The sequence below is a fragment of the Phalacrocorax carbo genome, chromosome 1 (genome assembly GCF_963921805.1).
Source record: "Phalacrocorax carbo chromosome 1, bPhaCar2.1, whole genome shotgun sequence".
Classification (NCBI taxonomy): Eukaryota; Metazoa; Chordata; class Aves; order Suliformes; family Phalacrocoracidae; genus Phalacrocorax; species Phalacrocorax carbo.
In genome coordinates, this window is record NC_087513.1 from 86,440,112 (window position 1) to 86,468,011 (window position 27,900).

Here is a 27,900-nt window from a genome sequence, read left to right on the forward strand (position 1 = left end):
TCCCGACGGCTACAGCGACCGGAAGGGGCGGGCCGAGGCCACGGGGCGGGCGGCAGGGCGGAACCGCTTCTCCTCCACCGCCGGTGGTGGTGGTGGCGGCGGCGGCGACAGAGCTCGCAGCGTCACCCCAATGGCAGCGCTGGTGTGGGCGGCGGGGCGAGCCCTGCTGGACCGGGCCGTGCCCCTGCTCCGGGCCGAGCGGAGCATTACCGGAGGAGGCGGATGGCGCATGGCGCCCGTGCGGCCTGGCCTCCCCGTGCCCCTCTCCTCGCCCCTGGCAGGGCTCACCCGGCCCATCCGCATCAAGGAGCCCCCGAAGCCCAAGCAGGTGGATCGGTGGACGGAAAAACGGGCCTTGTTCGGGGTCTACGACAACGTGGGGATCCTGGGTAAGGCCCCCACCCCCCCCCCCCGCAGCCCCAGGGTGGGAGAGTGGACCTACCTGCGGGCGAGCGGCCCCTCCAGCAGCCAGAGGGTGTAGGGGAGTGGGATTGGGGACGACCACCCTGGGAACAGCCTCCTCCAGGACCTGGCTTCATCCTCTCTGCCCTCCTGTTTCCAGGTGGCTTCCAGATCCACCCGAAGAACCTCATCATGGGGCCCAAGTGGCTGCGAGGCTGGCGGGGGAACGAGCTGCAGAGGTGCATCCGCAAGAAGCGGATGGTAGGAGATCGGATGTTTGTAGAGGACTACCACAAACTCAACAAGAGGATCCGGTACTTGTACAGGCGCTTCAATCGTACTGGGAAGCACCGCTAAGGAGCCACGGTGTGGGTTTGGCGCGTGGAGCTTGGTTTTATGGCATTGCTGTCAGAATAAAGCCGGCTTTCACACAGTTGGGTTCCCAGTGCTTTCTGCAATCTTTGCTGTGGACTTCTGGCCAAGACCCAGGGTCCCACTGCTGCTGCAGGCCTGAGCTTCTCTGTGACAGTTCTGCTCCCTCAGTTACTTCTGACATCTCAAAGACGTCAGTTCCCACCTGCACCCTTGAACTTGGCCTGAGAGTCCTCTACTTTTTGGCTAGGCTTCTAGCATCCTTTCGGGCTCTGTGAGCCCCAGGTTCTCAAATCCTACTTGACAATTTCAGTACACTCCATCTTAGGTTTTTCCTTGTATCCAAATTTTCAAAGTTAGTGGTAAAAGGGCCTGCCAATACCTCTCACTGCTTGCCCCCTTGCCCTCCATTTATCTGTGATTAATATTAAGTGTGAATGATCCAAATGTTAGCTGAAATGCATTGAAACCTGTAGAACAGGATTTGTCTGTGTTTCACATTGATGATGACTTAACCCCATCCTAGTGACACTTATTGACCAAGCAGCCTTTGGTTCGCAATTTAGTCAGATTTTGCAAAAGTAGTTCAAGCACTTGGCTGTTTTAAAAAAGCTCTACTTTCCAGTTTTCCATAACTGTTATTGGTTCCTTTAGGGGGGAAGTTATGGTGAGTCAAAGCTGGCATCCCTCTAGTCTAGCATCACAGAGACCATTACATATTTCAGAAAAATCTGTACAGTGAGCAGGCATGTACCTATCTCTTCTCCCTTAGTTGTTAATTCAGCTGACTTTATGTATCCTGTTACAGAGCAAGGCTACTTTGTCTTTAAAAGCACTTGGTTGGAAGTGGCAGGGAATGAAAACAACTTCCTTTAGGTCTAATCCTTAGAAAGGTGAAGCCAAAGTCTCTGTTCAAGCAGCGGAAGTCCATGTTCTCAGGAGCAGGGTGGCAAACACCTCTTGTCAAAAGGTGTTGTAGAATCAGGAAACATGCACAGATTCAAGTGGAGACTCAGCAAGCACCTGGAGGAGAGCAGCGGGGGGTTATTATATACGTAAACCACAGGTGTAGCAAATACTTGGCTGAAAGTATGTCAGAAACTGGAAAAGCATCAGAGAGAAGTATCTTGCACCTTTTGTCAGCTCTTGGTCCCTAAGCACTAACTTGGCAAGGGCTCTGTGGGCCAGTAGTTCCACAAGCTCCATCTTGTTACTGCAACGGTTATTGGAACAGTCCTCAAACTGCGGCAGGAAGGTTGCCAAGCTACAGAACCTTCTTTCAAGACTTATCCCTTCACAGCTTGTCTGAAGGCACAGCTTAAAAACCTTCAGTTCTGCTGAATCTAATGCTAGGATGCTCCTTAACCCTCAGTAGTCCTATCTGCGAATCATCCGGCTTTAGTCAGGACACTGTATATAGTCTTCACTTTCCTTGCAGCCACAGTGTTTTGGCTCTCAAGTTGTAATTTAGAATGTATCTTGCGTATCTACTCACCTATCAGGTCTGACACTAAAAGCTATTATGAATGGCCTGCAACACCTCATGAAAGGAAACTGAAGTTCAGTGTAGGGGTGAACCAGCCACTGCTGCCCTACTCACCGTGCCACATGCTGTGCGGAGGGACTTCTCACTCCGGTATGCTTCTGCCTCCTTTTTCGTTGCCAATTGAACAGTCCTCCCTTCTGATCCGGCAGGCTTCTCAAAAATCTTTAGAGGGGGGAAAAAATCCCCGAACATGCAGCTGTTCCTGGGGCTGCTGCTGGAGCCTGGTTCCCTGCAGGGTGCAGTGGGCCCTCGGGCACAGCCGCTCCGGGGGGCTCGGTCGGGCTCCCTGCTGTGCAGTGGAAGTGTGCCAGCAATGCCATATCTTAATTGCAATGACGGCGGCGTAACCGTAGCCAACAAAACCCGCACTACGGGGATGGGAGCTTGTGGGGACGCTCCACTGCCCCCGCCTGCAACAGTGCCAGTGCGGGCCGCCCTCGGAGGGGACAACCGGGCCGGGCCGGTGACCGCCCTTGGGCCCTGCGTGACCCAAACGGAGCGCGGCGGCAGCGCCTTGCTCGGGGCCGGTGGGGAGAGGAGCGGGGCGACCCCGAGCCTGGGGTGGACGGCGGGAAGCGCCCCCCGCCCCCCTGCTCGTCGCTCCCCCCGCAGGGACGGGGCACCGCCCGCCTCGCGCACGCCGAGCGGCAGGGGCAGGGCTCTGCTCCCATTGGAGAGCGAGACACGGCGGGGCGGGGCTTGTCCCCATGGTAGACCGGAGCGGGGGAGGGGGGGCGGAGCTCGGCTAAATCTCTGTCTTCACTGGGCGCCTCGCTCTGGCACGGCCGAGGAGCACTGATTGGCTGCGGAAGAACAAAGTGGTTTGAAAACACTTGTGATTGGATGTTGACTCTAGGAGGGGCGGGGTGTCGTCGCCTATAAGTTGGGGGTCCCGGCAGTGGCCGTGGGGGCTGTTGGTGCGCGTTTGGGGGGTTCGGCTTCCGCTTCGGTTCGGCGATGTGAGTGTCCGCCCGACTGCAGGCGGGCTGCGGCGGGCGCGGCGTGGGGGTGGGGGGGAGGGAAGGGGTCAGCGCGGGGCCCGGGTCGCGGCCGCCGGCGGCGGGGCCGAGTGGCGCATTGCAGCAGCCGCAGGCAGGGCTGCCCGCACCGCCCCCTCGCGCCTCGGGCGGGCCTGCCGTGGGCGGGGGTGGGTGGGTGTGCGTGCGTGAGCCGAGCCGTTCCGTGCCCCACCAGTGGTGCGCGGAACCCCGGGAGCTACCGTCTCCTTCTCTCCCCGTGCCGGGGCGCCGCCGCCGCCCCGTCGGGACGGCCCCGTTCCCCTTACCCGCGGTGCTTGTGGCATGCTGCTGCGGGCCGCTTCCCGGTCACCTCCGCGCGGCTGCCGCCCCTCTGCCCCGTCTCCTGGGAGGCTGCCGTGCCCGCAAGCCCCCCGACCCGGGGCTGGCCCTCTCCGCTGCTCCCCTGTGCCCGGCCTTGCTCTGGGCTCTCCCCCGAGCTCGCCTGCTCCCGGTCCGGGGGGTCCTGGGAGGACGCGGGTTCTCGGGGATGCTGCTGGCTCTGCCCCAGCCGGGGTCGCGGGGTTTGGGTGGATTTTTGGGGTGGGCGGTTGGGGAGGGTCCTCTCTCTTCAGCGACTGACTGGGTTTTCTCTTGGTCCCTGCGAGCGTTTCCTTAGGTCTGACCCAGCTCAGCAACCTGCTCCAGGGGCCCCAGAAGGGGCAGCCCCTGGTGGGGGCCCCCCCGGGCCAGCCCCCAATCTGAGCAGTAACCTTCGGCTGCAACACACGCAGGCCCAAGTGGAGGAGGTTAGTAGCTCTGCCAGCTGTGCTGGCTGCCCCTAGGCTGCCTGGGCTTTTGTAATGCTTTGCAGCAGCAACGTTCCTGACCAGCGTCTGTTGCTGAGGGGGTGGATGCTCTTGTCATGCCAATACCAGAAATGCATTAATAATTAATATTTCAGGTATGATGGTAGATCCATAAAGAGGTTGGAGGAGAGATTAAATTGCTTTATGTTTAAAAACTGCTTAAGTCCAGATGTGACTTCTAAGGAGCAGGTGTGTTAGATTTTTGGTATTTTATATTGTGCATCTGTTATGGAAATAAAGCTATGCAGCATCTAGAACCCCTCTTAATCCCTGCCTGCTGCTTCAAGGGAACAGTGTGTGTGCAGGCTGAGTGTGCGATGTGTGGGGAACCTTGCCTGACTTTCCAGGGTCAGTGCTTGTAGCGCGGCTGCTGACATGCAGTAATGCCTTTATGCCTCACCGGGGCAGCAACATGTAGCTCTAAATTATCTTTGCAGTTACCGGGGAGAGAGCTTATAATTGCTCTCATGAGCGGGGTAGCTTAGGCTTGCTGGATTTGAGAGCTTTCAAAACCGGCTGAGGACCTAGTTTAAGTGTACTCGAACTGATACTTTAACAGGGGGTCTAGGATTTTTTTTTCCCCCATGTCAAAGTAGGCAATGACTTGAAAGCTGTTTCATATCCTGACCTTTTTTCTTTATTTAGGCCTTTCACTTGTTAGTGGCTTAGTGTTAGTTATTGGCCGAGTTACTGGTCTTAATTTTTCAACTCTCTTTACCAATACATCTGCTGCATTCTTCCTTCTGCAGGTGGTTGATATATTCCGTGTGAATGTAGACAAGGTGCTGGAACGAGACCAGAAACTGTCAGAGCTAGATGACCGGGCAGATGCACTTCAGATTGGTGCCTCACAATTTGAAAGTAGTGCAGCGAAACTCAAAAGGAAGTACTGGTGGAAGAACTGCAAGGTGAGTTTTCTAGTGCCATGATCTCCTTCGTTAGGAGGAAATTGGGCTAGTCTTTTCCTGCAGGGCTTTGAGAGGATAGTTGAATAACTAGTTCAAAAGCTTAGGATTCAATTGTGGAAGGACTCTGAGGCCTTGGCTGTCCTACCTTCAGGGTCTGGCTTATGTTCCCTGGCTGTCAGGGAAGATGTGAATTTGTCAATCTGTTCTGAGTATTACTCTTTGACAATCTCTCTCTCCAGATGATGATCATGATGGGAGTGATTTGCGCCATTGTGGTGGCGGTGATTGTAAGTAAGTACCGAAAAGCCCAGGATCAAAGGTGAAGAAGCACCAACTCTAGAGTACTTTAAACTCTTCCTTTTTGGTTTGAGATCTGGAGGGTCTTGGTTGCATAAGCGTTAACTTCAGTTCTTGGGGAAGGGAGGTGGTGGTGCTGGAATTCCCTTGCTTATTGTGAAGATGGTGTGCTTTACATAGTAATGGAAGGAACTGGGGGTGGCCATCTTTGTATAAATGGGAAATTCTGTCTGGCAGGTCAGGTAAAATCTGTAAGTATGCAGGGCATTTACCTTGGAGTGGGTGGGTGGCAAGTCCCTTCCTTGGGGGGGGATTTGTAGGTCTCGGGGGACCTTTGGTGTAACTTGCCCTTTTGTTCTTTCCTTTTTTTTCCTATTGCTTTGTCTCCAGTCTACTTTTTTACTTGAATGTAGCTCCTTTGGTCTGCAACCTACTGTCCCCTGTCACCTTGCCTGTCTCTTCTTGCCCCTGAATCTTTCCTTCCCTTCCTTTCCACCTAGCTTCTTCATTGATTTCTTTATTGGTTTTAATTTATCTTCTGTCTAAGACTCTGAAGTGCTCTACTGAACATGGCTAGACTCTTCAACAGCTGCTGCAGCTTTAGGGAGAGTCATCTGAGTTTAGAGGAAAAGGAAGTAGAGGAGTGGGTAGCTATTGCTCCTCTTCTGCAGGGAATTTTTGTGGTTTATTTCTGGTTATGAACTTGTCAAATAGTGCCTGTGTGGACTCTAGCAAAATAAGAAGCCTTAATATAGTGCCTTTGGGGATGAAGGACTTCAGCATGTGAGATTCTTTAGCCTTCTGCCTAAGAAGAGCAGCAGCATGGCTTAAGCTTTTCATTGAGCTTCTGAAATAAAGGCTTGCTTGTGTTGGTCACTGACTGTGAGCCATCTGACTGAGCTGGATGTAGTCATCTAGATTTCTCTAGCCATGGAGAGATAAGCACTTAAAGAAATTATTTTGCCTGCCCTTATTTTCAGATGACCTGCTGTCCGAATGTGGCTATTTCAGTTATAAAGGAGAGCTTACATGATTACCTCAGTTAAGTGCAACAGACTAAACACAGTTAAGTGAAAGGAGTTTGTTTTACTATCTAAAAGGCATGTGTAGGAGTAAAATCTCCTCCCAGAAGTAAGAAAAGAACAACCGTAAGGAGTCTGGTGGGGGTGTCAAATATTCCTTTCATCTATGCAGACACAAGCCAGGATGCTGTGGCTTTCTACTGTCTTGTAGCTTTCTGGAAGACTTTGGGGTAGTGGCAGAGTGTGAATGAGTGTTTTGTGTTACTGGGTTGAATGTCAAAGGAAATCAATGCGTAGCAGATGGGGTGGAAGTGGATGTATTCCAGATGAGACTGAATGAGCAATACAGCTTTCTGATTATGAACAGCTGCTCTGTTTCTGCTACCGCAAAACCCCAACTTTCAGCAGGAGTTAGAAAATACTTGGAATGGTTAGCTAGGGAAATGCTGCTCTCGGCATGGGTATTGCAAAGTGACAACAGATATCCTGATTTGGCAGCTTAGATCTCCATAGATCTTGCCTATCAAACTGAAATCCTCCTACTTGCTGGGGGTTCTCTTGAGTTTAGACCAAAGATGGTCTCTGCTGGAAGTAAACTTGCAGCATGGAAAGCTGGGGCTTTCTGTAAGCAATCTCTATGTTCTCCTCCTTCAAAAATAACAAGAGCCCTGAACTGCTTGAACGTGTTGTCAAACCTGGGGTTAAATGAGCTGCCCTGTTCCTCAGTTTCTGCAGAGTCTTCTGAGGAATGTGTATCTTGTCTTTTTTTAATAAGCTGAGCTGTAGCCTGTAATCTAGACTGGAAAGGGGGCACTCCTTTAATTTAGAAAGCGCTGTCTCAGTTCTAGAACATACTGGGATCTGGCTTATGATGCCAGGAGTCGGGGGGGGGCATCATTGGAGTTTCCAGATGGGAGTGAAGTACAAAAGATGGGAGGAGCAGATGTTTTTTGTTTCACTGGCTGTGCTGGGGAAGCCCCTTTCCTCCTCACAGGGCATCTGGGAAGGGGCTAGGTTTTGCATGCTCACTTCCATGCCCAAGCATTTCATTTGCGCTGAGTTCATCTCCCTGCAATTTCATCCCTCTCCACCTTGGGTGAGGGCAGAGATGAAGATCTGGAGTGAAGCAGCCCTCGTCCCCTAAGCACTTCCCTAATTCCCTGTGGAACTGAGATGTGATGGACGGTCAGAAGTGCATCTACTGAAGAGGAGCCAGGGCCTGCTTGTACTACTTACTGCTATCATTTTAGGGTGTGGGCATACAAGCTTAAGGCCCCCAGACCAGCAATTCTCTTGAACTCTTCTAAACAAGCCTTTGGGTACCCATTCTTCCTGTTCTTCTGGGGGCTGTGGTCCCCCTAGGCTGTCTCTTCCATTTCTTTCTCTTAGATGTTGTGTGTTGCCTCTTCTGTTCCTTTCCCCCTCCTTTGTCTCTATGCATGGGGAAAAAAAAATCACCAAGGCCCTCAGAGTAAAAGCAAGGGACTCTGCTGTCCACAGCATTACAGCCACTCACGCATGTGCAGTTTATTTCCTTCCTCTATAAACACAACTGTAATCTCCTCTGGCATGTTATAGTAATCAGCTCATGTACTTTAAATGGTCTCTAAGAAACACAATTCACCACCTTACTGAGTCTGTCTGGTCTGTCAGTGGATGGGGAGGGATTGGGATACCAAACTCTTTGGAACTCTTTTTTATCACTTCCATACTATGCACACACCTGAAGTTCTGGCCTTCAAAGCAGTGGGTGGTCTTCCATTGCAGTGATGGTAGTCCCAGTGCAACTGGGACTATGTGCTGGACTGATTCTGTGCTAAGTCTGTAACAAGGCGATTGGACCAGCAGCTCCAGAGGAAGAGGCTGCCCAATCTAACTTTATTTTTACCCACCAAATATCCAGCCACTGTGTAATACATGGGGAGGTAGTCCCTTGAATGGGGAGGGTGTGTTGCTGGTAGCTCTAGTTCCTTGGGCTGTGCTGTCTTTGGGTGTCAATAACCTATCCTCAGGTCCTTAAACCCAGAAAACAATTCTGCATTGGTGTTGGGACATGTGTTCATGCTCCAAATGACATCCAAGAGTAGGATGCTGTTCACAGCATATCTTGGAGCATGGCTGGAATAAAGGTAAGTGCCCTCCTTGTTTTGTTTCACTGTATACTTGAAACTCATTAAAAAGAAATGATGGAGCTTTGTTCAGTGCAGACTTACTTTAAAATGAGGTACTTGTAACAGCAGGGGCAGATATAAGGGCACAAACTTCAAGCTGTAAAAGTACTCCCTGTGGCTTGTGGTTCCCTTACAACTGATCTTTGTCCAGTCTTAAACATCACCAAAATCATACCAGAGAAATGTGTGGTCAATGGTGAATTTGGAGCAGTGCAGCTGGGCTAATTATTCCAAAGCTTAAAGCCTTCCTGGGGAAAGGAGGGTGTCCGGACTGGCTGGTAGATTAAAGGAGCATGTACAGTCTAAACTTCAGCAGAGATCAGGCTGGCACAACCTGAATGAACTAGTCGTGCTACAATTCCTGCCAAGTTGTGTGTTGTCTTCCTATTGGTTATCAGCCTCATTCATGCAGGCGGTAGGAAACACTTTTCCTTAGAACAGTTGTGTAGTCAACAGTCTGGAAACACAGTGTCTTTAAGTCCCTAGCCAAATCTAGGGACTTGAGTGCTCATGCTCCAAAGCTGGCCAGCTGCTCTGGTAGCACAGAGCTGGGGCTGAACATGCTGCTGAAAGTTGCCCCAGGGTTGTGCCCAACTCATGAGTCATGCAAGTTTGCAAAGAGTTGCATGTCTAACCATAAATCCTCCAGTAGGTGTTTAAAGTACCATATGCTACTGGGAACTCACCTTCTGAGGTGCCATCCTTCAAAGCATCAGCACCTCTGCTGCTCCTGCAGAGTCTGTTATCCCGGACAAAATGTGGTTCTAAATGTGCACTAAAAGTAAGGCCAAGGCTTTGGCAGAGTAGTTCTTCATAAGCCTAACTAGAAATTCAAGCTCTACCTTTAAGCATGCAGCTCCCTTATCAACTGCTTCATCCTGACGCCTTCAGATTTGGTGGGGGAAAAGCCTCAACTGTAGTGCTCTTAAATGGATATATCTTAAAACTTTGTATTTCTAGATGTCCTAGGCCTTGCTCTGGCTTTTCCTGAGGTTTCCAAGTAGGCTGTGTGCCCTGATCAATGTGTGTGGGGATTGTTTTCTTGTCTTGGCTGGAGAGTAACCTGATGATGGCTGGGAAGACAAAAGATTTTCCTTCAGAGTAGGAATGCAGCATAACAAATAAGTGATGGAGGTCCCCGCTCTGACACATCCACTGGGGCTGGAAGCCTTAACTTGGTGAAGAGAGGCAATAATGGGGAATTACAGAGGTTTTATCTTTGTTCTGATCACTAAGCAAATAATTACTCTGAGAGATATAACAGGTAAGGATATAGGTTTTACAAAATAGGCAGCTCTGCTCTGTCTGTTGGATACTGGAGTTCAACATGGTGTTTCTTCTAGGTTACCTACAATGCTTCCTCTTAGAAGAAGTAACTGGGTCCCTTCACAAAACTTCCAGTTTACAGGCCAAAATAAAGTTGCACTTCAGCCTCCATACTTCTGATAATCTTTGACCTATTTTTTGCCAGAGTTATTCAGAACACCCTTATTTGCTTCCTAGATTTCCAATATGAACAGTCCCATAACATCCTTTCCTTCAGTGCATAGACACAGTAAATGATTCTTGCAGAGGCCAAAATTACTCTTCATGTTCTCTCCTGCCAGGCTTCTTTTCCAAAAGCCCTTGTACTATTTTTAAAATAAATTTGCCATAATCTCCAGATATTGAGCTTTTCTAGTTTATTGCCTTTAAGCATGTACTTGGAAGCAGAAGGCACCTTCCTCTTGTGTGCTCACAAGACCCCTTTAAATATTGTACATTGGTAAGTATAAAGAACTGAAACACTGAACACAGCCATCCCCCTGGTGTATTCCTGATCTCTGTGGTTCCCCTCTGTCTTTTCACCAGCAGTACTGCTGCCCTTTTCATTTCTGGATGTAGCACATCTCCGCCCCTTATATTTTTTTTGAACCTGTCCCAAGAGCCTAATAATCCTTTCTTCAAATTCCTAAGTTTTATCTCAATCTGTGCGGACAAACGTTTCACCTATCTGTCCACCTTCTCCAAGTATTCCAACAAGCAGAGTTTAGTTCTTCTAAATGTACTGCTTATTTTCTGAAGTGGTATTTCTTGTTTTCTATCTTCTCTGGACACTTCGGCTGTACTCCCATGCATGTCCTCTATTACCTTAATCCTTACGGAAAAAAATAGTTTTTGTATCTGTCAAATTGTGACTGTCACAATTTAAGGAACAAGTTTTCAGGAAATAGCAGGGTGTGCTTGCCCATGGCACTCCGTCCTTGTGTTCCCTGCTTTCTCAACTGTCCTGTGCATGATCTTTCTTCTCCTGTACTTCCCTCCCCGCTTCAAGCACTTTTATTCCTACTTCTCTGCCACCTCCTGCATGACTGATGCTCCCAGCCCCAAAAGACACAACTTCTTCGGTGTCCTATGACCTACAGGAGCTCCTTGGATGTTTTTCACATCTTCCAAATAACTGCACTATGCTTCTAACATGCTTATGACTACTGAGCATTTACATCCACTCAACTTTCTCCTCTTGTGTGAATTCACCTGAGCTCAGACCTTTAATTTGCCTTTTGCTGTCTGATGAATCCCTCTAAATGCATACTTTCTTCCCTTTTCCGTAGTATTTCACATTCACAGCGAAACAGTCAATTTTCTGCACTTGGACCAGCACCAGTGGACTTGCCTCTTGTTTTCAGCCAGACTGAGCTCACTGTATATCTGTTGAGCTGATAATTTGTAGTCTTGTCAGCCTACAAGAAGAGTAGGGATGTTCCCGGAAGGATGACCTGATTTCTCCCAAGATGTCAATTTTTGTACTGATCCTTGGGACAGGGAGGGCTAATCTAGTTACTGGCCTGTATAACAGTTTCATGTTTGTACAACCTTTTAACTGTGGATCTACAGCTACCCAAAATGGGGCCATTACTTTGAGTTCGTTAGTCAAAGCCCATTTTTTTGTATTTTAACAATTTTACAGGAGAGAGAGATAATGTGGTGCAAGCTTTCCCTAGGGAATACATCACCTTCTACAGCTGTATTTCTTTATGATGTTGAAGACAATGTTTCAAGTAGTTATGCCTCTGGTTAATCTTCCTTTAATTACCCACTTAACTATGTGTGATGCAGTGGGTCACATCAATTTTATGGTTATCACAAGGTACTGCATAATGCAAAGAATCATGCCTTACTCTTCAGATATTCCAGAAAGATAATGTTCAACATATGAATCACTGTATGTTTATGATAGAGGCTGCCTCACATGTTGCACCTGCTCTTTCTCCTTTCTTGACTTGGAGGTGGGGTTTTGTGAAACAAATAGCTTTGTGTTCAGTGTCAGGTTTTTACTTCATTTAAAATCTCCCATAAACACAGAAAGTGGATTTTTTTTCATGTTTGTAGAAGTCCTAATTTTTTTTTTTTTCCATGGGGTCCTCCCAGGGGCAATACATGTTCCCGCATATCTAAGTGCCCATGGTTTCAGGGCTCTTCCTCCTGCTGGGCTGCCCCCCTTGCTGAAGGACACCCCCCGAATCGCTCACTTCTGTTTCCAGCAGAGAGACATCAGCTCCTTTTTCAAACAAGGGGCATCAGCTGAGCATTGGAATAAAGTTTGAAAACCATACATATTTGTGTAATAAAAGAATATAGTGTTCATGTCTGTGAGGGGAAAGAAAATCACTCTGCTGGGGAATGAAAAGTGCAATTAGGTAATCAAGATGAGTACAACAGGCATGTGTTCAACATCTCAAAGGGAAGAATTAGGCAACAGTGTATATACTGCAGTAAAATCCTCCAGCTTCCCCAGGCGGTGCCTCTGCCTTAATTTTTTAAATATCTGCAGTTTTTCTTTTCTTATGATTAACTAGTTTTTAAATTCAAAAGAGGCTGTTTGCAGTGTGATTGGGTACATGACACCACAGTTCTTAGCTTAAACTATATGCTTAAATTCAGGTATCTGTTTGTGTCCATCAGGTGGATAATTCTGTTTGTTAAGGGCATCACCCTTGCTCTCTTGATACCACATAAAGTGCTGTGTAAACACCATTGCAGCAAAAACCTGAGTCTTTGTGAAAAATAGTAGGGCAAGCTTACTGCAAGAAATAAGATGTGTGCTCCTATGCAAAGATCCCCAAATTAGTTCCTGGGAAGAGGACCATATTTGTCCTGGCCTTGATTGCCTATGTGGTCCATTCCAATAGGCTAAAGCTTTCCCTGAAAGGATCTTAGATTAAAGCCTGCAGCACTTCTCTGCTTCACAATCCTCCTCAGCAGAGCCTCTGCGGGTGAACCAGAGAAGGGATGAGTGGAGCAGAGCAGGCACTGCATGACCTGCGCTATTCTGATCCTCTTTTGCAGGATCTCATGTCAGCAGAGGTACTGTTTGGGATGGTTCTGAGGGTGTGCATAGCCACTTTGTTTCCATAGCTCCTGTATAGAGATCAATTTATTCCAAATGCCCTGGCAAATGGTCAAATGGCTGAACAAGCATGTGTGGGGTATATCACGAGGAAGGAGACTGCTATTCAGCTAAGATCTGCTGGTGCTACATAGGCAGCTTAAAAAGGGAGACCTTATTCTGCCATAGATGTTTTGTCCTGACCTGAGAGTGACAGCAAGTGTCAACCACCTCTCCAGAGTACCATGCATAATATAGACTGAGATTATGACAGTGGCTGTTATCTCTCAAGGGCTATACAAGTAGACTCTCCTTGGGGGGAGGAGAGGGTGGGTGCCTTGGTCTTGGAATCAGATCTGGACATTAGGAAAAAACCAAGCAGTTTCCAACATTGATAAAAGCTTAACAAAGCTCAGTCTGTTAAGACACTTGTACCCTAGCTGAGGCTCCATTCCTGTCCCTTGTCATACCACAGAGGAGGCCAGTAATGCCTGCCAAACCTCTTTAATTAATGACAGACCAGAACTGTGGTAGCATCCTTGTTGCAGGGAAAAGAAAGCATGCATGTACGTGTAGGTGTGCACATGCAAGGAGTGTAAGGAAACCAAGTGGACATTTTCCCCATACATACACTAGATCAACTCTCATCCCTGGTGATTCCCAGAACAATAATATTTTATGAGACTGAAGGATTCTCCTACAATAGTGAAAGCAATGAACCCAGGCCAACCACAGTGCTGTCTTCTGCTATGGTCCAAGTAGAGCACCCCAGAAAGAAGGAAATGCATGTCCTACAGAGAAAGTGTGCAGCCTCTGCTCCAGTTGCCACCCATATGAACTGTGGAGTAAGCCACTGCCTCACTCATGTCCCACCTCACCATCCCTGCTTGGCCCACGTGGTTCCAGGCTGTTGTAGGATGGCAGCATGGTCACTACAGCCTCAACAGTGAAGCGGTGTGGAGCACTGAGACCTGGTGCCTCGTCTTGGAACACGGTGTTATCGTGACTGTTTGGAGGGGGTCCCGGTGGAGAGAGCTGCTGCCGGGACCGGAACCAGCGTAAGGCCAAGATAAAGGTGATGGCGATGAAATCCAGAATCAGCTCTGCAAGCTCCATCACTGACAGGACAGAGGATCCAAACCAGAGACTCCACTGGTTCCCAAGCTGGGACAGCAGAGTCACTACCTGCGAGAGACAGAGAAAGGGCAGTGAGGACAGCCCTCATTCAAACCTTTTGCCTCCCTGCATGCTCCCACTAGCAGTGTCCCTGTGGCGCTGGGGGGTTCCTCCCACCCAGCCACAGGAAAAGAGACTCAATAGCCAGCCATGTTGCTGGAATAAATGCCTGTCAATATGGAGGGGCATCATGGGGGAATGGGTGGCTAGAGAGGACACGGCAGTAAAGTGTGTACCGTGAAGGCTGGAGACTCCCCATTAGTCTTGTAGTTCCACTCCTCAAAAAAGATATTCACTTTGGCCACTCCATTCCTGTAAATGAAAGATGGGGCTCAGTAACCCAAATCCACAACCCCTGCATTTCTTCACCATGGTTAATTGTCTTCTCTATCCCCTTCTGCCCCCTATCCTCCTCACACAGACACCATCCAAAGGCTTTTCCCTATCTCTGCAATTCCCTCATTCTGCACAAAATACAGTCTTTGGTACTTACAGTGCAATTCTGAGACTACACTGTGAAACCCAATGTTTGTGGCATCCTACCTTGGCTAAGTACAAGCTTCTCATGACACTGCTTACCACTCTTCCACTAGCCCTTACTGTGCCTCCAGGCCACAGAGCCGCTGTGTGGGGCTTACTATTTTCATACTAGCAGCTGACCCATTTCAGACTCTTGGGTTCCCAGTCCTTGTTGAAGTCTCAGTTTATCTCTACTCTGACTTAAATCCACTGGCCTTGTCCACAGATTCCATGCATAATATCTTCCCATCAGTGATTTAATCTTAACTCTGACCCCCCGACACACATGCTCCACTGGGATGGTTTCTGGTTTGGATGTAACCTCTGTTTAGGGGCTCTCACCTCTTCGATGTGATATTGTATTTGTTCTGTTGTGAAAGCATGTAAAAAACCCAGTCCTGAAATGGAAGTGCAATAAATTGTGTTATATGATCACAGTCACCTCCTGTAGGTTTAGTACCAGTTGAGGAAGCACTAAATGGGAGGTCAGAGCAGTGCTGGGGAGCCAGGAAACCCTCTCCTTACCTCTGAGACAGCAGAAGGCCAGCGGGAATATCCAGCTGACAGCTGGTATTCTGTCATTCTGAAAGACAAGAGGCCATGTTAGCTTTAGAAGGTCTAGGAGCCACAAGGCCAGGCCTCTCCCCAGTACACCTGGAAACTCCCCACAATGATGAAGTTCTGCCCACTTCCCACCAAGCTCCCGCAGAGTCCTCAGGAGCTCACCCCCAAGCTGACATCGATGCTCCTCAGCCATTTCAGCTTCCTAATGGGAGAAATACCATTTTAGGTTGCAGCTCAGCTATTGACTCAAGCTTTTTCCCTGGTCAGTGCATGCTTTCCAACACTCTAGGAATAAAGAGTTCCCAGTCTACATGACCAACAAACAAACTTACTTGCAAGGTTTCCGACATTTGTGGAAACAGCCCAACACATCAGCTTTGAATTCAGCCAGGAGTTTGTAATAGCAGTAGCCTGAGCAGCAGAGAAAGTAAATCCAGGTAAGCTCACAGTATCTGTATACAAAAGGTGATGTGTGACAGCGACGGGAATCCAGAGGTTTCCTTCAACAAGCTCAGAGCGACTAACCATCCAAAGACAGGAGTGTCTTTTGGATGTCCCACACCAGGAAGCTCACTGAAGACAATGAGGAGATGTACTGGGACATGGGGTGGACCAAATAGGTTCAGGTCAGCATGAGCGTTGTTATTCCTCCTATCCACTTACCCCAGGCTACATGCTTTGTGTAGTCACAGTACTCTGCTCCAGCAGGTAAGGGGTAGAAGTAATATGCACAGCCACAGCGCTCTACCATGTTGAGCTGAAAGCAGGAGCGAATGCAGACCTAGGGGGTGTATGAGGTGGAAAAAACTGAACAAGGGAACCAAACCCACTGCAGCCTCTATCACACCATACTATTAACAGACCCCATGGACAAGCATGGCTGTTAGGGGACTGAAGCGTTTCAGGAAAACAGGGAAACAAGCTGGCACAGGACCAGTGATGATGAGTTACCTGTTCGGTGTAGCGGGATGAGTACAGATTTTGCACCGGCACATCACTGCCGTCCTCTGTGCAATCACTGTAACTGCCCCCAAGACGCACAGTCATCTCCTAGAATATCAAACAATTACACAGAACAGCTGGCACTTTGCTGTTCTCTTCCTACACTTCCATGCCACACACTGCTTGTCCATCAGCATCTGCTCTTCATGTCTTCCTCGGGATGCCAGCTCCCAGCTTTCCTCCATTTCATTGCTCACTGATAAATTTCAGCCAAATGCTTCTAGTCCAGTAAGCTGCTCTTCTTCCTGTCCGTTCAATCCATGTGATTAATCCCCTCCCTTAAACACACACTGGGTTCATGACAACCCATCTGTATCTATCCACCAAGTTAAACCTCCCCCATAACCTCACACCCACAGCTCTTACCCCTACTGCTTCCTCACCTTTCTCATGCTGATGGAGGTCTCAATACCTGGACGCACATTGAAACCTCCATCATCCATAAAGGCTGGCTCATTCTGATCATGGACCATGACCCTGGCTCCTGTCACCGTGGACAACAGAGGGATGAAATCGTTCTGTTCGGTGCGCACTACCAGAGAGAGACCTGAGGGAATGTCAGAGAGCCAGGGAGGTCATGGCTGGTCATCGTGTGGGAGAGGAGAGAGAGCAGAACAGTTAGAAGTAAGTCCATAAGAGATAAAGGAAGAGAAACATCAACCAGGGCTGCACCAAAGCTGGGCAGCAATGGAGGATGGCTGCAGGGACGCCAGAGACTAAGCTGGAGGCTCCAGGAGAGGCCAGAGAAAACTGTATTTCTTCACCATGCCTTAGAAAAAGCAGAACTAGGAATTGAGAGAGGTTTCATGGAGACGCTTGGAGCCAGCCAGATGGAAGAAAAACCTAATGATTTGGCCTAGATAGGTTTCAGGGGATTTGGGAACACAAACAGGTCAGTTCCTGGAAAGAGGAAAACAGGGAAGGAGGAGGTAAAGACGAGGCTCTCAGGAACACAGCACTACAGCTCAACAGGGGACTTCAGGAAGGGCCAGCACTGGTCCAGAGGGAGCAATGAACATAAGGATCAGGCACTGACAGGAAAGGTCAGTGGGGCAGCAGTGAGGGACAGCCATGTCCGTGGGACAGCCATCTCCACAGGGGTAAAAACGGAGCTTGGGCAAGACAGAGCAGGGCTGCGCTCTGTCACCACCAGCGTTAAGCACAGGAGGATGCCTGCGTCTCCTGGTGAAAACGGAGCTGAGCTGTTCTCCTTACTCACCAAAGACTGCCTCTCACTCACCGTTATTGATCCCAGGCAGCGAGGATGTCCACAGGCTGCTGCTGTTGTCGTTAAAGGTATAGCATTTCCCATACAAGGGATGGTGGAAGTGGGTATAATTCCTGAGAGGGGAACAGAAACATTCACATGGGGTGAGAAGGGTTGCGAGACCAAGGGGAAGGGCTTTCTGAAAGGAACCACCCTGTTTTCCACCTGCAGGAAGAGGGGCTTAGAGCAGATGGGCAGTATTTGTTATGTAAACTCACCCCAATGGGGAAAAGCAATTAAAATGTGCTGTAAAAAATGTCCTGGAGCTGGACAGGTTTTTTACACCAGGTTTTTCATACTGCTAACTCCTGAGAGCCCAAACGGGTTTTAGCAGTACTAGTATACTGTATTATATTCCTAATATGGACAAAACTCTTAGCTCTTCCTACTCCTTTTCCTCCCTTGCTAATGGGTTTCATTCCACTGCCTCTTCAGGACTTTTTGACCAATAATGGCAGGAGAGAAGTGGGATATTATTTTACTGTCTTTTTGTAACAACTCTCTCTTCTCCTCCTCTTGTATGTGGGCTGATATGTACCACTTTACCACTGTAGAGAGTAGAATAAAGACTTCTACGCTGTACATCTGTACCCACCTTGGGGTTTGTACCAGAATAACTATTTCGTTTGTGTGAAACCCAGGAAAAGGAGAAACTATTCTCTGAGGTGTAGAATTTCATGTCACAGAAAATGTGACCCTGGTGAGCACAACCCACAGGAAAAACTCAAGAAATGTCATTTGAGACAATGGGAACTGAACAAGGGACGATGCCACCTTGGGAAAGTGGTTCTCTAACGTGGGTTTCTTGATTCCGCTCGGAAGCAGACACAAAATACGGGTGTTTCCAGGAAGACTTGGTGGGATGTTTCCACCACTTACGCCTTGTCACATGTTGCTTCATTGAAGCGGCAAGCATAGATGAAATTCTCAAAGTCAGACTCATCCAGGGCTTTCACATCAGGCATCTGCGCCAGGATATTGATATAGTGAAAGCTGTACCATTCCCGCACGGCATCCACCCCTGAAGAGTACGCCTGATGGAAACAGTCCTTGTTGTTTTCACTGCACTGTTAAGAAGAGAAGGAGAAAACCAGCCATGTCAGAGAAGTCTTGTCCAGGAGGCAGGGCTGTGGCTGTGGATTAGCTGTGCTCCCTCAGCATGGGCAGAAGATGAAGCTGAGGGAGTGGAAGAGATTCGCCAGGCTCGTGCTCGGCCAAAAGGGAATCAGGAAGATGGGGAAAAGCAAAACTAGGGCAGCTCCTCGGTGGAAGGGAAACACCAGGTGAATGAGCACAGCTGAGTAAAACCCAGGATGCAGCAAGTCACAGTGAGGTGTGCAGGGTGATCTACAGCACATAAATTCTATGTGGTATAAAACCAGAAGCTTTAAGTTCTTGTGTAGGGAGCCCTTCCTTCAGGGTGTGTCCAGAAAAATGTTTCTGATCCTGTGGGAAATCCAGTTAACTAGCAAGCGATTAACTTCAGTCTTTCAGTGCCTTTTTGAATGCAAACACAGATACCCTAGGGCAAAAAAGCTGCTACCTAGGAGCAAATGTGACCGTGACCACATTTCAGGTGGCCCACAGCCATCCAGTACCTTCCCCTTTGCTATTATTGGCCAGCCCTGTGGTTGATGTTAATAAATGGATCTCCAAAGGCAACTGTAAGGCTGATGTAGCCTTCAGGAAGGACAAGGTTTCCCTGCCCTACCTAGAAAAGATGGGCACTGATGTGGGCAAGTCTCCTGGGGTCCACGTGGACAGGGACAGGACTTGGGGAGCAGGACTGCATTGGGCAAAGATTCAGCTCTACCTTTATTTGCCATTAGCAAAAGCCAGCACAGCTTAATAAGACTTCTACATTGGGAAGGGCACAGCCAAGGGTCTAAGAAGACAGGAGTAGCTAGGCAGAGGCCAGAGTGGGTAGGACACAGGATATTTAGGGATCTCACCAGAACAAAGCCAATTTTCCAGTCGTTTTTGTCCACTGAGGGACTGTTCTCCGGCAAGTTGACTAAGTTATCCCGCTTCTGCCTTCGCAGTGGATGGCGCTGGACATGATGGAGCAGGCTCCTTGAGCTACGCTTTTGCGTGGACAGGGTGGACCAGTCTCTTCGTGCCAGAGACATGTTGTAGTCATAGAGCTCTAGCAGCGTCTGATGCGTGATTTGGTCCAGCTCATCCAGCTTCCTGCGGATGGCGCTGTATCTATACAGGGGCGAGAGAGAGGAGCCTGCAGGTTTAGGGCCGGACGGACATGCGGCAAAGTTTGCTGGGGTGATTCAGGACATTCTTGCCACCAGCTGCAAATCCAACCCCTTGCTGGAGGCTACCAACCTTGTAGGAGAGCAGTAAATGCATCTACTTTTGCCCTTTGGCAGTTTACAGTGCAGCCTGCTAAAATACGACACCAAGTAGAGCTGCCCAAACTAATGCTCGTTACTGTGAATGCCCTGCAGCAGCAAAGGCCTGTGAAAAGCGTGCTTTCCCCACCGGCACTCCTATTGAAGGGGACAGTCAGGGACCGTAAGGAGAACAAGAGTACATGCTTTTATCCTACGCTCACAAAAGTCAAGGCAGTGGACAGCTCTGTGAGCCTATTTCTTACCTGTATGGATTGAGGGTGCACAGCGTCACGGCTGGGAAAGTCAGCCTGTCGGAGTTAAGGTTGAGGTTGAGGTTGACAGGGTAGCTGAAGTACTCCCTGTAGAGGATCCCAAACTGCCAGTACATTAAGCCGAAGGTGAGAAAGAAGAGAACGGACCAGAAGGCTGTCTTCATCTTATTCTTTTTGGAGCACACCAGGCGGATAGCCCCGTGGATGGTTGTGTTGCTGCAGAAAAACTGGAATAGCTCCTGGTAGGAACCGTAGAATTCGATGAGACCCTCCCGCTCCTCCTCTTTCTGCTGCTGCTCCTCTTCTTGCTTACATTGCCTCATTTTCTCCCCTTCTGGCATCTTCCCCGTCTTCACAGACCCACCCTACAGCACAAACTCAGAATTAGCGGGTAGCCCTGCAAGACTGTGGCTCTGGGAAGCGCTCGCGGTGCAAAAACTGGCCCCGCATCACTGTCTTCCCAAAACCTTGGTGTTTTCACCCCCTCCTCCCTGACTGACCCCCATTCCAAGCTGCAGGTCCCCAGCCGCCCATGCCCACGCCCCCCCACCCCTCCAGGCCTTCCCTCCCACAGGTGACGAGGCGGGGGGTTACCCCGCGTCCCTCCCGCTGCCCTCCCACAGCTGCGCCCCCGGCCCGGCCCGGTCCGGTCCCCTCCGCCGGGGCCGCGGGACTGACGGGAGGCGCCGTGCCCATGGCGGGCGGCGGCTGCTCGGGCCGGGCCGGGGCCGGGGCCGGTGCGCTCTCCCCGGGCGCTGCTGGCTCTCCCGCAGCCTCCCCGTCTGGGCTGGGACCGGTTCCTTTCCAGTTCGAGCCAGCACCCCGCCCGGCTCCTCCAGCCCCGCCAACCTCTCCCCGCTCGCCCCTCCTTCCTCCTCCGGCCCCTGCCCCTTCCCCCCGGCCCGCCGCTCCCGTGGAAGAAAAGCTTCTTTAAACTCTCAAGTGTCCGCGGCCGGGCAGAGCCGGCCGAGGGACCGGGGACGCGGCGGGGCGCTGACCTTGGCGGCGCCGGCGGGGGTCAAGGCGCGGCCGGCGAGCAGCAGCCCGCCCCCCCAACACACCCCGGTCCTCCCCGAAGGGAGCCCTGCCCCGGCCAGGTACGGCTGCGGAACGGACTGTCCCTCCTCCTCCCACCCGCCCTCCCGGCGGGGACGCGGCGTCCCAGCGAGCTGAGGTGATGCAGAGGGAAGTGCCCAAGGGCAGCGGGAGGCAGCGCCGGCCGGCCGGGACCCCCCCACCCCACCCCACCCCACCCCACCCCACCCAATCCGAACCCCAACCCCGCCACCCGTCGGGGGCGGCAGGACCCTGCCCTGCCCGCCCATGGGGTGCGCACGCCCGGGTGGTGAGGGCTCGTATGTGCCTTTAATCGCCAAATTTTGCTTTTTGAGGGCAAAGCCGAGGTAGCTGGAGAGTTTTGGGTGAGTTTGGCGTGAGTTTTGCAAGAGGGATGGGGCTGGGGCAGAGAAGGCTGGTGGCGACTCAGTGATACGCATGAGGTAGCATCACCTTTGCTGGTTCATTAACTAAAGAAATCTTTAGTATCCAGAGCTACCTGGCATGGGAACATGTTTCACTGATCTGTGTCTGGGAAATTAAAGCCTCCTGTCATTACCCAAAGCCCTGCAGCGTTTCCTCAGACCACAGAAATGAACACCGTACCCAAACGTGACCAGGAGGCCCTCACACCCCCCTGCCATTATAAGAGTGGAACCTCCTTCCCAACCCTTTCTCCAAACAATTTTTTCCCAAACTACCTCTGTCTGAGGTTTTCACTTCTTTCTTTCCTTTATGAGTACCTCCTTCACGTCAGTCCTTGTTCAGTCATCTGTCACTGAATTGCAATCCTTATTGGAGTTAGCAGTGGTTTGGTTAGTGACTCAAAATACACAACCACTTTTACCTCTTCATATTGCAAAATACCATGCTTGAAAATGGCAAGCAGTATGCTTTTGAGGCTGGCAGTTAAGTGACGGTGTGCCAGGAACATCCTTGTGACAGCTGCTGGCTATGAACCTACAGACACAACTTAGAGCTTTTCTCTAGCTCTGTCCCGTGACAAAAAACAATGCAAAGCAAAAGCATTGTTTCTTCTGCAGTCCTAAACCTAGTTATATCTCATGTAATTTATTTTGAACTTTCATCAAAGGTAAGTTGCAAGAAGTGGGAGGGATGGGGGGAACCAACTAATATTGTATCAAATGCCTATTACAAAGCAGCTTCTGCAGAGCATTAGAAATGCCCTTTCTGGGTCTGACCGATGGTCCGTGCAGCTCCATATCCTGTCTGGGGCAGTGCCATAGGAGATGCCATTTAGTGGAGGGATGTGAGCTAAAGAACTCACTCTTATTTGTGCCATTTGTGTGTTTTATGCACTCAGATAGACCTGGAGAATCCCTGAAGATGCACATCAGCCTTTTGAACCAGCCTTGTAGCCTATGCCTTAAACTGTGTGAGCATACACAGAGGTACTAACAATTATGTGGCATCAGCGGTTACAATTACCGGTGTAACCTATGGAGCTATAATCCAGTCACTTCACAGAGAGCATGTTTATAACTTGTTTGATTTATATTACTATAATTTCCTGAAATTACTCCGTTACGCTAATGGACCATCCTCCAAAACTCTCTTACTGGAATTGTGCCTCTGTCTTACTGGAATGACAAAAATTATTTTGCCCCTGAAAATGCCCATTTTATACTCATTTAAGTTAATGGCACCCACAAAGCAACAAGAGCCAAATCTGATAGTTAGGCATTCTCTGATTTCCACAGTATTTAAAAGCATTTTAAACTGTCTTCAACCAACCTTTGCAAAACAGTCCTTTTGGCTAGGTGTGAGACAAAGGTGACTTACATTTTTTAAATTTCTTTTGACTTGAGGAATAGTTAAAAACTCAAATATCTGGACCAATTTGCTGTAACCAAGTGACAGTCCAAAGCAATTTTCTCAGCATTTTGTCATGGCCGACAGTTTCCATCACCATGATGTCTGGGAGAACTTTTGGCCTTTGCCAGTTCGGACAAGGATAGCAGATAATTAGTGTGTCGGTGCATGTATTGAATGTTTTATTTTTACATGTGTATAAAGGATGTACGACATATATCTATGTATCTCTATATGCACATCTAGGTACATATTTGTTTTATTTTTCAGAAGACTTTTAACATATGTTGTATTTTTCTTCTAAAGAATTAAAAAGCACTCACTGGCTTTTTCACTGTTTCCAGCTGCCGTGTCAGCCATGATCTAAGCAATTCCCCTTTCCCTCGTTCCCATGCCAGTCAGCTGCTCAGGCTGCCATACATTATCTGCTGTTGTGGCACACCTCAGAGCACGTACCGGCCCTGAGGTGACTTCCAGTCATTTCAATCATGTGAATATCATGCTTTGGCTGTGGCTTTGTAAAAGTCCTTACCTTCCTGTGGTTCCATAGATGTGCTGCAGGTTGATTGCCAGCTCACAAAGGAACCAAAAATTTACTTTTAACACTTCTACAACCAAAATTGCTGCTTGATTCCCTAAGTACCTTTGAAAAAATACAAACAACAAATCTTCTCTTGCCGACTCAGCTGCCAGTCTCAATCTCCATTTGCAGAACATCAGAATTTGCTAACTCTTTGGGTTTTAAAATTATTTACATCTTTCCAGCTTTTGTGCAATTTTTTTCCCAATGTGTAGATGAACTAGATGACTCAGATGACCATCTTCTGGCCAAGATTGTCAGTCATAAATGGTACCATTTTCCTCAGGCATGCTTCAGTGTGACAGCAGACAGCGATATGGAATTATTAGTGTAGTTCATGAGAACTTCCCTCACTGCAGCAGTCTTCTGAGCATTTTGCCCATCCACAAGTTTCTGGGTATTTATTCGATGTATTGATCTATCAAGGTGAGTCACACCTGATGGAACTGGTTTTGACACTGATGGTTATTTCCCCCTCCCCCATTCAGGCTCAGCAACTGTGTGATAAAAGGTGTTCTGAAATCCTGAGTCTTGTGTTAGGATGAAAGATCTTCCATCAGGCATTACAAATTATTTTCAGAATTTTTGATTAATAGTATTTGCTTCCCCTATAACAACATTTTGAATCCAAGGAACTTTATATTGAAAAGATCCTTTTCCTTCAGATGTTTGTCACTAGGTCATTCTCTTTTGAAATGGGAAGCACCCTGTTGTTCTAGGCAGTGCTTCTGTGTATTATATCTTCACACGCTGAATGCATGATTGCTTTGTATTGCTACTGAGCAATCTTTGAGTAAACATGAATCATTTTTTATGGTATCAAATTTGAAATGTTTCTTTACCAGCTATGTCTATTATCTGCCTGGGTGGGAATGTGATAATGATCTGTAATGCACACAACGTTTTAAAACAGAACAAACTTTTTTCAACATGCTACTGCTGTGGTGGGAAAAAAAGAAAGGTCTCCCCGCTTCTGGCCTAGATTCCAAGTGTAACAAATTATATGTGCTTTTGGACTCCTTGAAAGACCTTTGATTAGTTTAGTTCTTTTGTATATCCATATATGCAATTGTGTTTTACTTCTGCTGCAAGGTAGAAGCCAGTGATTATTTGTGGATTATTTCTGGTTTAGCTACAGCTGATTATATTTTTCTGCATTAAAACTAGCAACCCAAACTGTCAAGACATAGCAGCATGGATATTGCTATAAGTTTAACTGAAGTTTTTGGCCAAAAAGCCAACAGCCTGGTAGATTATAAGGATGGGTAGACATGAGGCTACACTTTATACTGCCCTTGCTTTTTAGTGAGGAATTGTTTACCCAGGATTCATGGACTTCCTTGGGGCAGATGTGGTGATCTCTAAAGGGGATCGTTCAGGGATTTGCAAACCAATCAGATGGGCTGTTGAATGCCTTCTCCCTGGGTACTGATGTAACCTGCCCGGCAGCAGTGGCATCTGTTCCAAATAATCAAGGATACTACAGGCAGCAGGAACATGTCCATGTGCACACTCCCATACCTTTGTGTCTGGAGGAGGCTGCATTTCAATGTATTTATTCATTTTTACTTTGTAGGAGTGGAGTGTCTGCAGAGAGATGTTCTAGTGACGCAAAAGGGAGCCCTGGGGGAAAATCGAAGCGGTGTGTCCTATTCCCTTCTTTCAGTGTGAAAGGTGGGAGAGGATAGGGTAGAGCTCATGAAAATAATATTGTAGGACTAAGAAAATCCTACTGGAAACTATGGAGGGAACCCAGTCTTTCTTCTTAGGAGAATGAAGTTAACATGAGTGGACCCCAGAAGACCTGTGTGGATTGTCTTTCATTGCTGTTTGCACACTGCAGTTCAGTACAAAGCCCAGAGAGCATATATACTCATACTCTGCATCGGCTGGCAAATCTGAATTATCTCCTGAAAAACATAGCTGTTTTCCATCTGTTGTCTGTATTGCAGGACAAGGGATATTGCCTCCTAAATCAGTTTGGGTGCGGAAGCAGCCCAGCGACCTAGACCCTGTAGTATGTTAGCCATACTACTTTGTGTCAAAGTCAACTGCCACCTTTGCTACTAGTGACCTGTCCTCCATAAGAAAATCACCAAGTGCTGAAAATGGGCCTTCAAGCTCTACCTCTGCTGCATATTCCCTAAACCCAGTGCTTCTTCTAGGATCACTCAGCCAGATCGACAGCTCCTCAGATGCCAATCTCAATCCAGTCCTATTGCAACAGGATTGACTGTGGAAATGGCCAGATGAAAATTCCCACCCACTGGCGTAGCTAAGACTAATGCCTGTCTAGAAGCTGGGTGTGCAGTCCAGGCTGAAACAGCAGAGAGCAAACTATAGGACCGGTTGTCAAAACTGGTGATTTCTCTGGGTGCTTTGTCCTGAGGGGCAATTAATGAGTAGGGTCATCAAGATGGAGCCTCCTTAAATTCCTCCCTCCCTGTTCTCCGCAGCTAAAATCTTTAATTTCCTCATTCCAGCCGTAACAATATAACTATTATCACAACCACCTGACTCCCCAGGCCTGTGTCCCCACCCCTTTCATGATCTCTCCTGCACGTTCCTGGAAATTCGAGGCAGATGCAGCCACCTCAGACCAGTTTTTCCTCCAACACCTGCTGCTCCCTGGCCAACAGAGATCACAGGGTTGGGCCTGGTCACCCTCAGAGCCCAACGCAGCATCTGGCACAGCACAGCAGGTGTTTGCTTGATAGACACAGATGCTCGCTGCTGCCCACCTGGAGCTTTGCTAGAGCTGACATTAGTACAACCTATTCGATGTTTGCCTCCAGTTTTACTACAGCCCAACATAATTCTTCAGGTGGCCCCCTCAGTCACTCCCACCTCAGTAGTTTCATGTTGCTTCTGCTTCTCAGCTCTGCTCAGGTGATGGTGATCCTCTCCTCCTCTGGAACATAAGCTAGAAGTTATGCCCTCAAGAAGGGAATCCACAGGGAATTAAGCCCTTAGGAAGAGAAATTGATCCATAAATCCCATTTCTTTTACGGTTAAGGCCAGATTTCATAGCCAAATGGCTTGAGGGAACAATTCTCACCACACCCTTCTCAAAAGGCAGAGCAGAAGGCATCATATACCCCCTCCCCCCCCTTTCCCATCTCCCTTTTAATTGTTCAGATGTGTTCAATTTATTCCTCTGCTTGGTAGGTTTTGTCTTCCCAGGTGCTATGATCCCTCACAAGATCTCAGGCTAGCAGTGACGTGAAGCTCTGGGGTTGTTCATGAGGCAAAGAACCTAATTTTTTTCAAGATGTAGCTTGAACATTTTTTTTCTTCTAAGCAGAAGAGGTTGGCCAACAAAACATGAATTTTAGTCAAGCTGTGTGACCACTTCTAGTGATACTGAGAAGAGTGAGACTTCTTCATTATGGTCATTGTCCCATTCTGTCACCTTTTAACTCTATATCAAGACTGAAACTGTTTCAGATGCATGTCACATATCAAGAAGTTTATATTCCTGAGCAAATTTTGGGGTCAGGAAGCAATTTTCTTCAAGTAAGACACACAGGATCAGGGTGGTGGTAGATTTTGCAGGGGTGTTTTGTTGTTGTTGTTGGTTTTTTGTTTGTTTGTTTGGGTTTTTTGTGGTTTGTGTTTTTTTTGACAGAAAGAATCTTCCCCTGTAGCTTGAAAAATGGTCCACTTCACAGAGTCTAAGGCCTTTTGCCTTTGAAATCTTCTGCCAGTAAAGGCTCTCAAAGTATTTGCAGCACACCTCCTGGTATGAGGCTGTGCATATTTATCAGCTGAGGCAATTGATCTTTCATGCTAAGGACTTAATAAGATGATGATGGTATTTTATGGGAGGGCAGGTGTGTGAATATGATTTGGATATATACAAAAGTATAAAAGATGAGAAAAACAGCTATTCAAAAAGAAATCAATACTAAGCAAACACATGACTTCCGAAGTGTTTGAAAAAGATGAATAGAAAATGGTAAAAAATACTGTTGAAAACAGGGGAAGGAGAAGGAGCTGAATGGAAGCAACAGCAGTGAATGAAGCCAGAAGAAGAAAAACATGCCCTACTTCACCACAAACAACACCTGGTTGTGGTGGGAGGGCCTGCATTGCCTACTGACACTGAAATACATGCTGGCAAGCTATGTATCTCCCAGAAGATTAATCAAGCCAGGCACTTTGCAGCACAGGAGGCTGACCTTAGCCCACAAACTCTTAAAACAATGACATATTGCCTCTCCTGCCTTTGCAGTCATTTTCTCTTCCTTTGTTGCACCTTATTATCATTGCCCCATCCTATCTGGACCTCTCCGCTGCTGTCCATCAGCATTGTCCAGTGCTGCCCTGCTTCAGTGACAGTCATTGCTTTGACTGACCACATGCCAATGTTAC

General features: G+C 48.4%; 3 protein-coding genes across 4 annotated transcripts; 2 read left to right on the forward strand and 1 right to left on the reverse strand.

Moving 5' to 3' along the window:
- Positions 1 to 14: 14 nt before the first annotated feature.
- On the forward strand, positions 15 to 835 carry MRPL51 (mitochondrial ribosomal protein L51). Its single transcript, XM_064464817.1, has 2 exons — positions 15 to 389; positions 563 to 835. The coding sequence occupies exons 1-2, from the start codon at positions 131 to 133 to the stop codon at positions 757 to 759; spliced, it is 456 nt and encodes a 151-aa protein (XP_064320887.1). The 5' UTR covers positions 15 to 130; the 3' UTR covers positions 760 to 835.
- Positions 836 to 3,244: 2,409 nt separating this feature from the next.
- VAMP1 (vesicle associated membrane protein 1) lies at positions 3,245 to 15,048 on the forward strand. Of its 2 annotated transcripts, XM_064464848.1 has the most exons (5): positions 3,245 to 3,279; positions 3,956 to 4,085; positions 4,895 to 5,053; positions 5,293 to 5,344; positions 5,741 to 15,048. In XM_064464848.1, coding segments are annotated over exons 1-5 (360 nt in total). In that variant the 5' UTR covers positions 3,245 to 3,277; the 3' UTR covers positions 5,758 to 15,048. The 2 variants fall into 2 exon arrangements, with proteins under 2 accessions (XP_064320918.1, XP_064320913.1); XM_064464843.1 differs by having other exon boundaries at positions 5,293 to 15,048.
- SCNN1A (sodium channel epithelial 1 subunit alpha) lies at positions 13,771 to 20,903 on the reverse strand. The gene is made up of 13 exons (XM_064464830.1): positions 20,736 to 20,903; positions 20,049 to 20,422; positions 19,393 to 19,648; positions 18,320 to 18,507; positions 17,414 to 17,514; positions 16,557 to 16,720; positions 16,123 to 16,221; positions 15,835 to 15,952; positions 15,504 to 15,582; positions 15,133 to 15,190; positions 14,950 to 15,005; positions 14,325 to 14,400; positions 13,771 to 14,097 (listed from the first exon to the last, which is right to left on the reverse strand). Exons 1-13 carry the CDS (start codon positions 20,751 to 20,753, stop codon positions 13,771 to 13,773), a joined length of 1,914 nt encoding a protein of 637 aa, XP_064320900.1. The 5' UTR covers positions 20,754 to 20,903.
- Between the last annotated feature and the right edge of the window lie 6,997 nt (positions 20,904 to 27,900).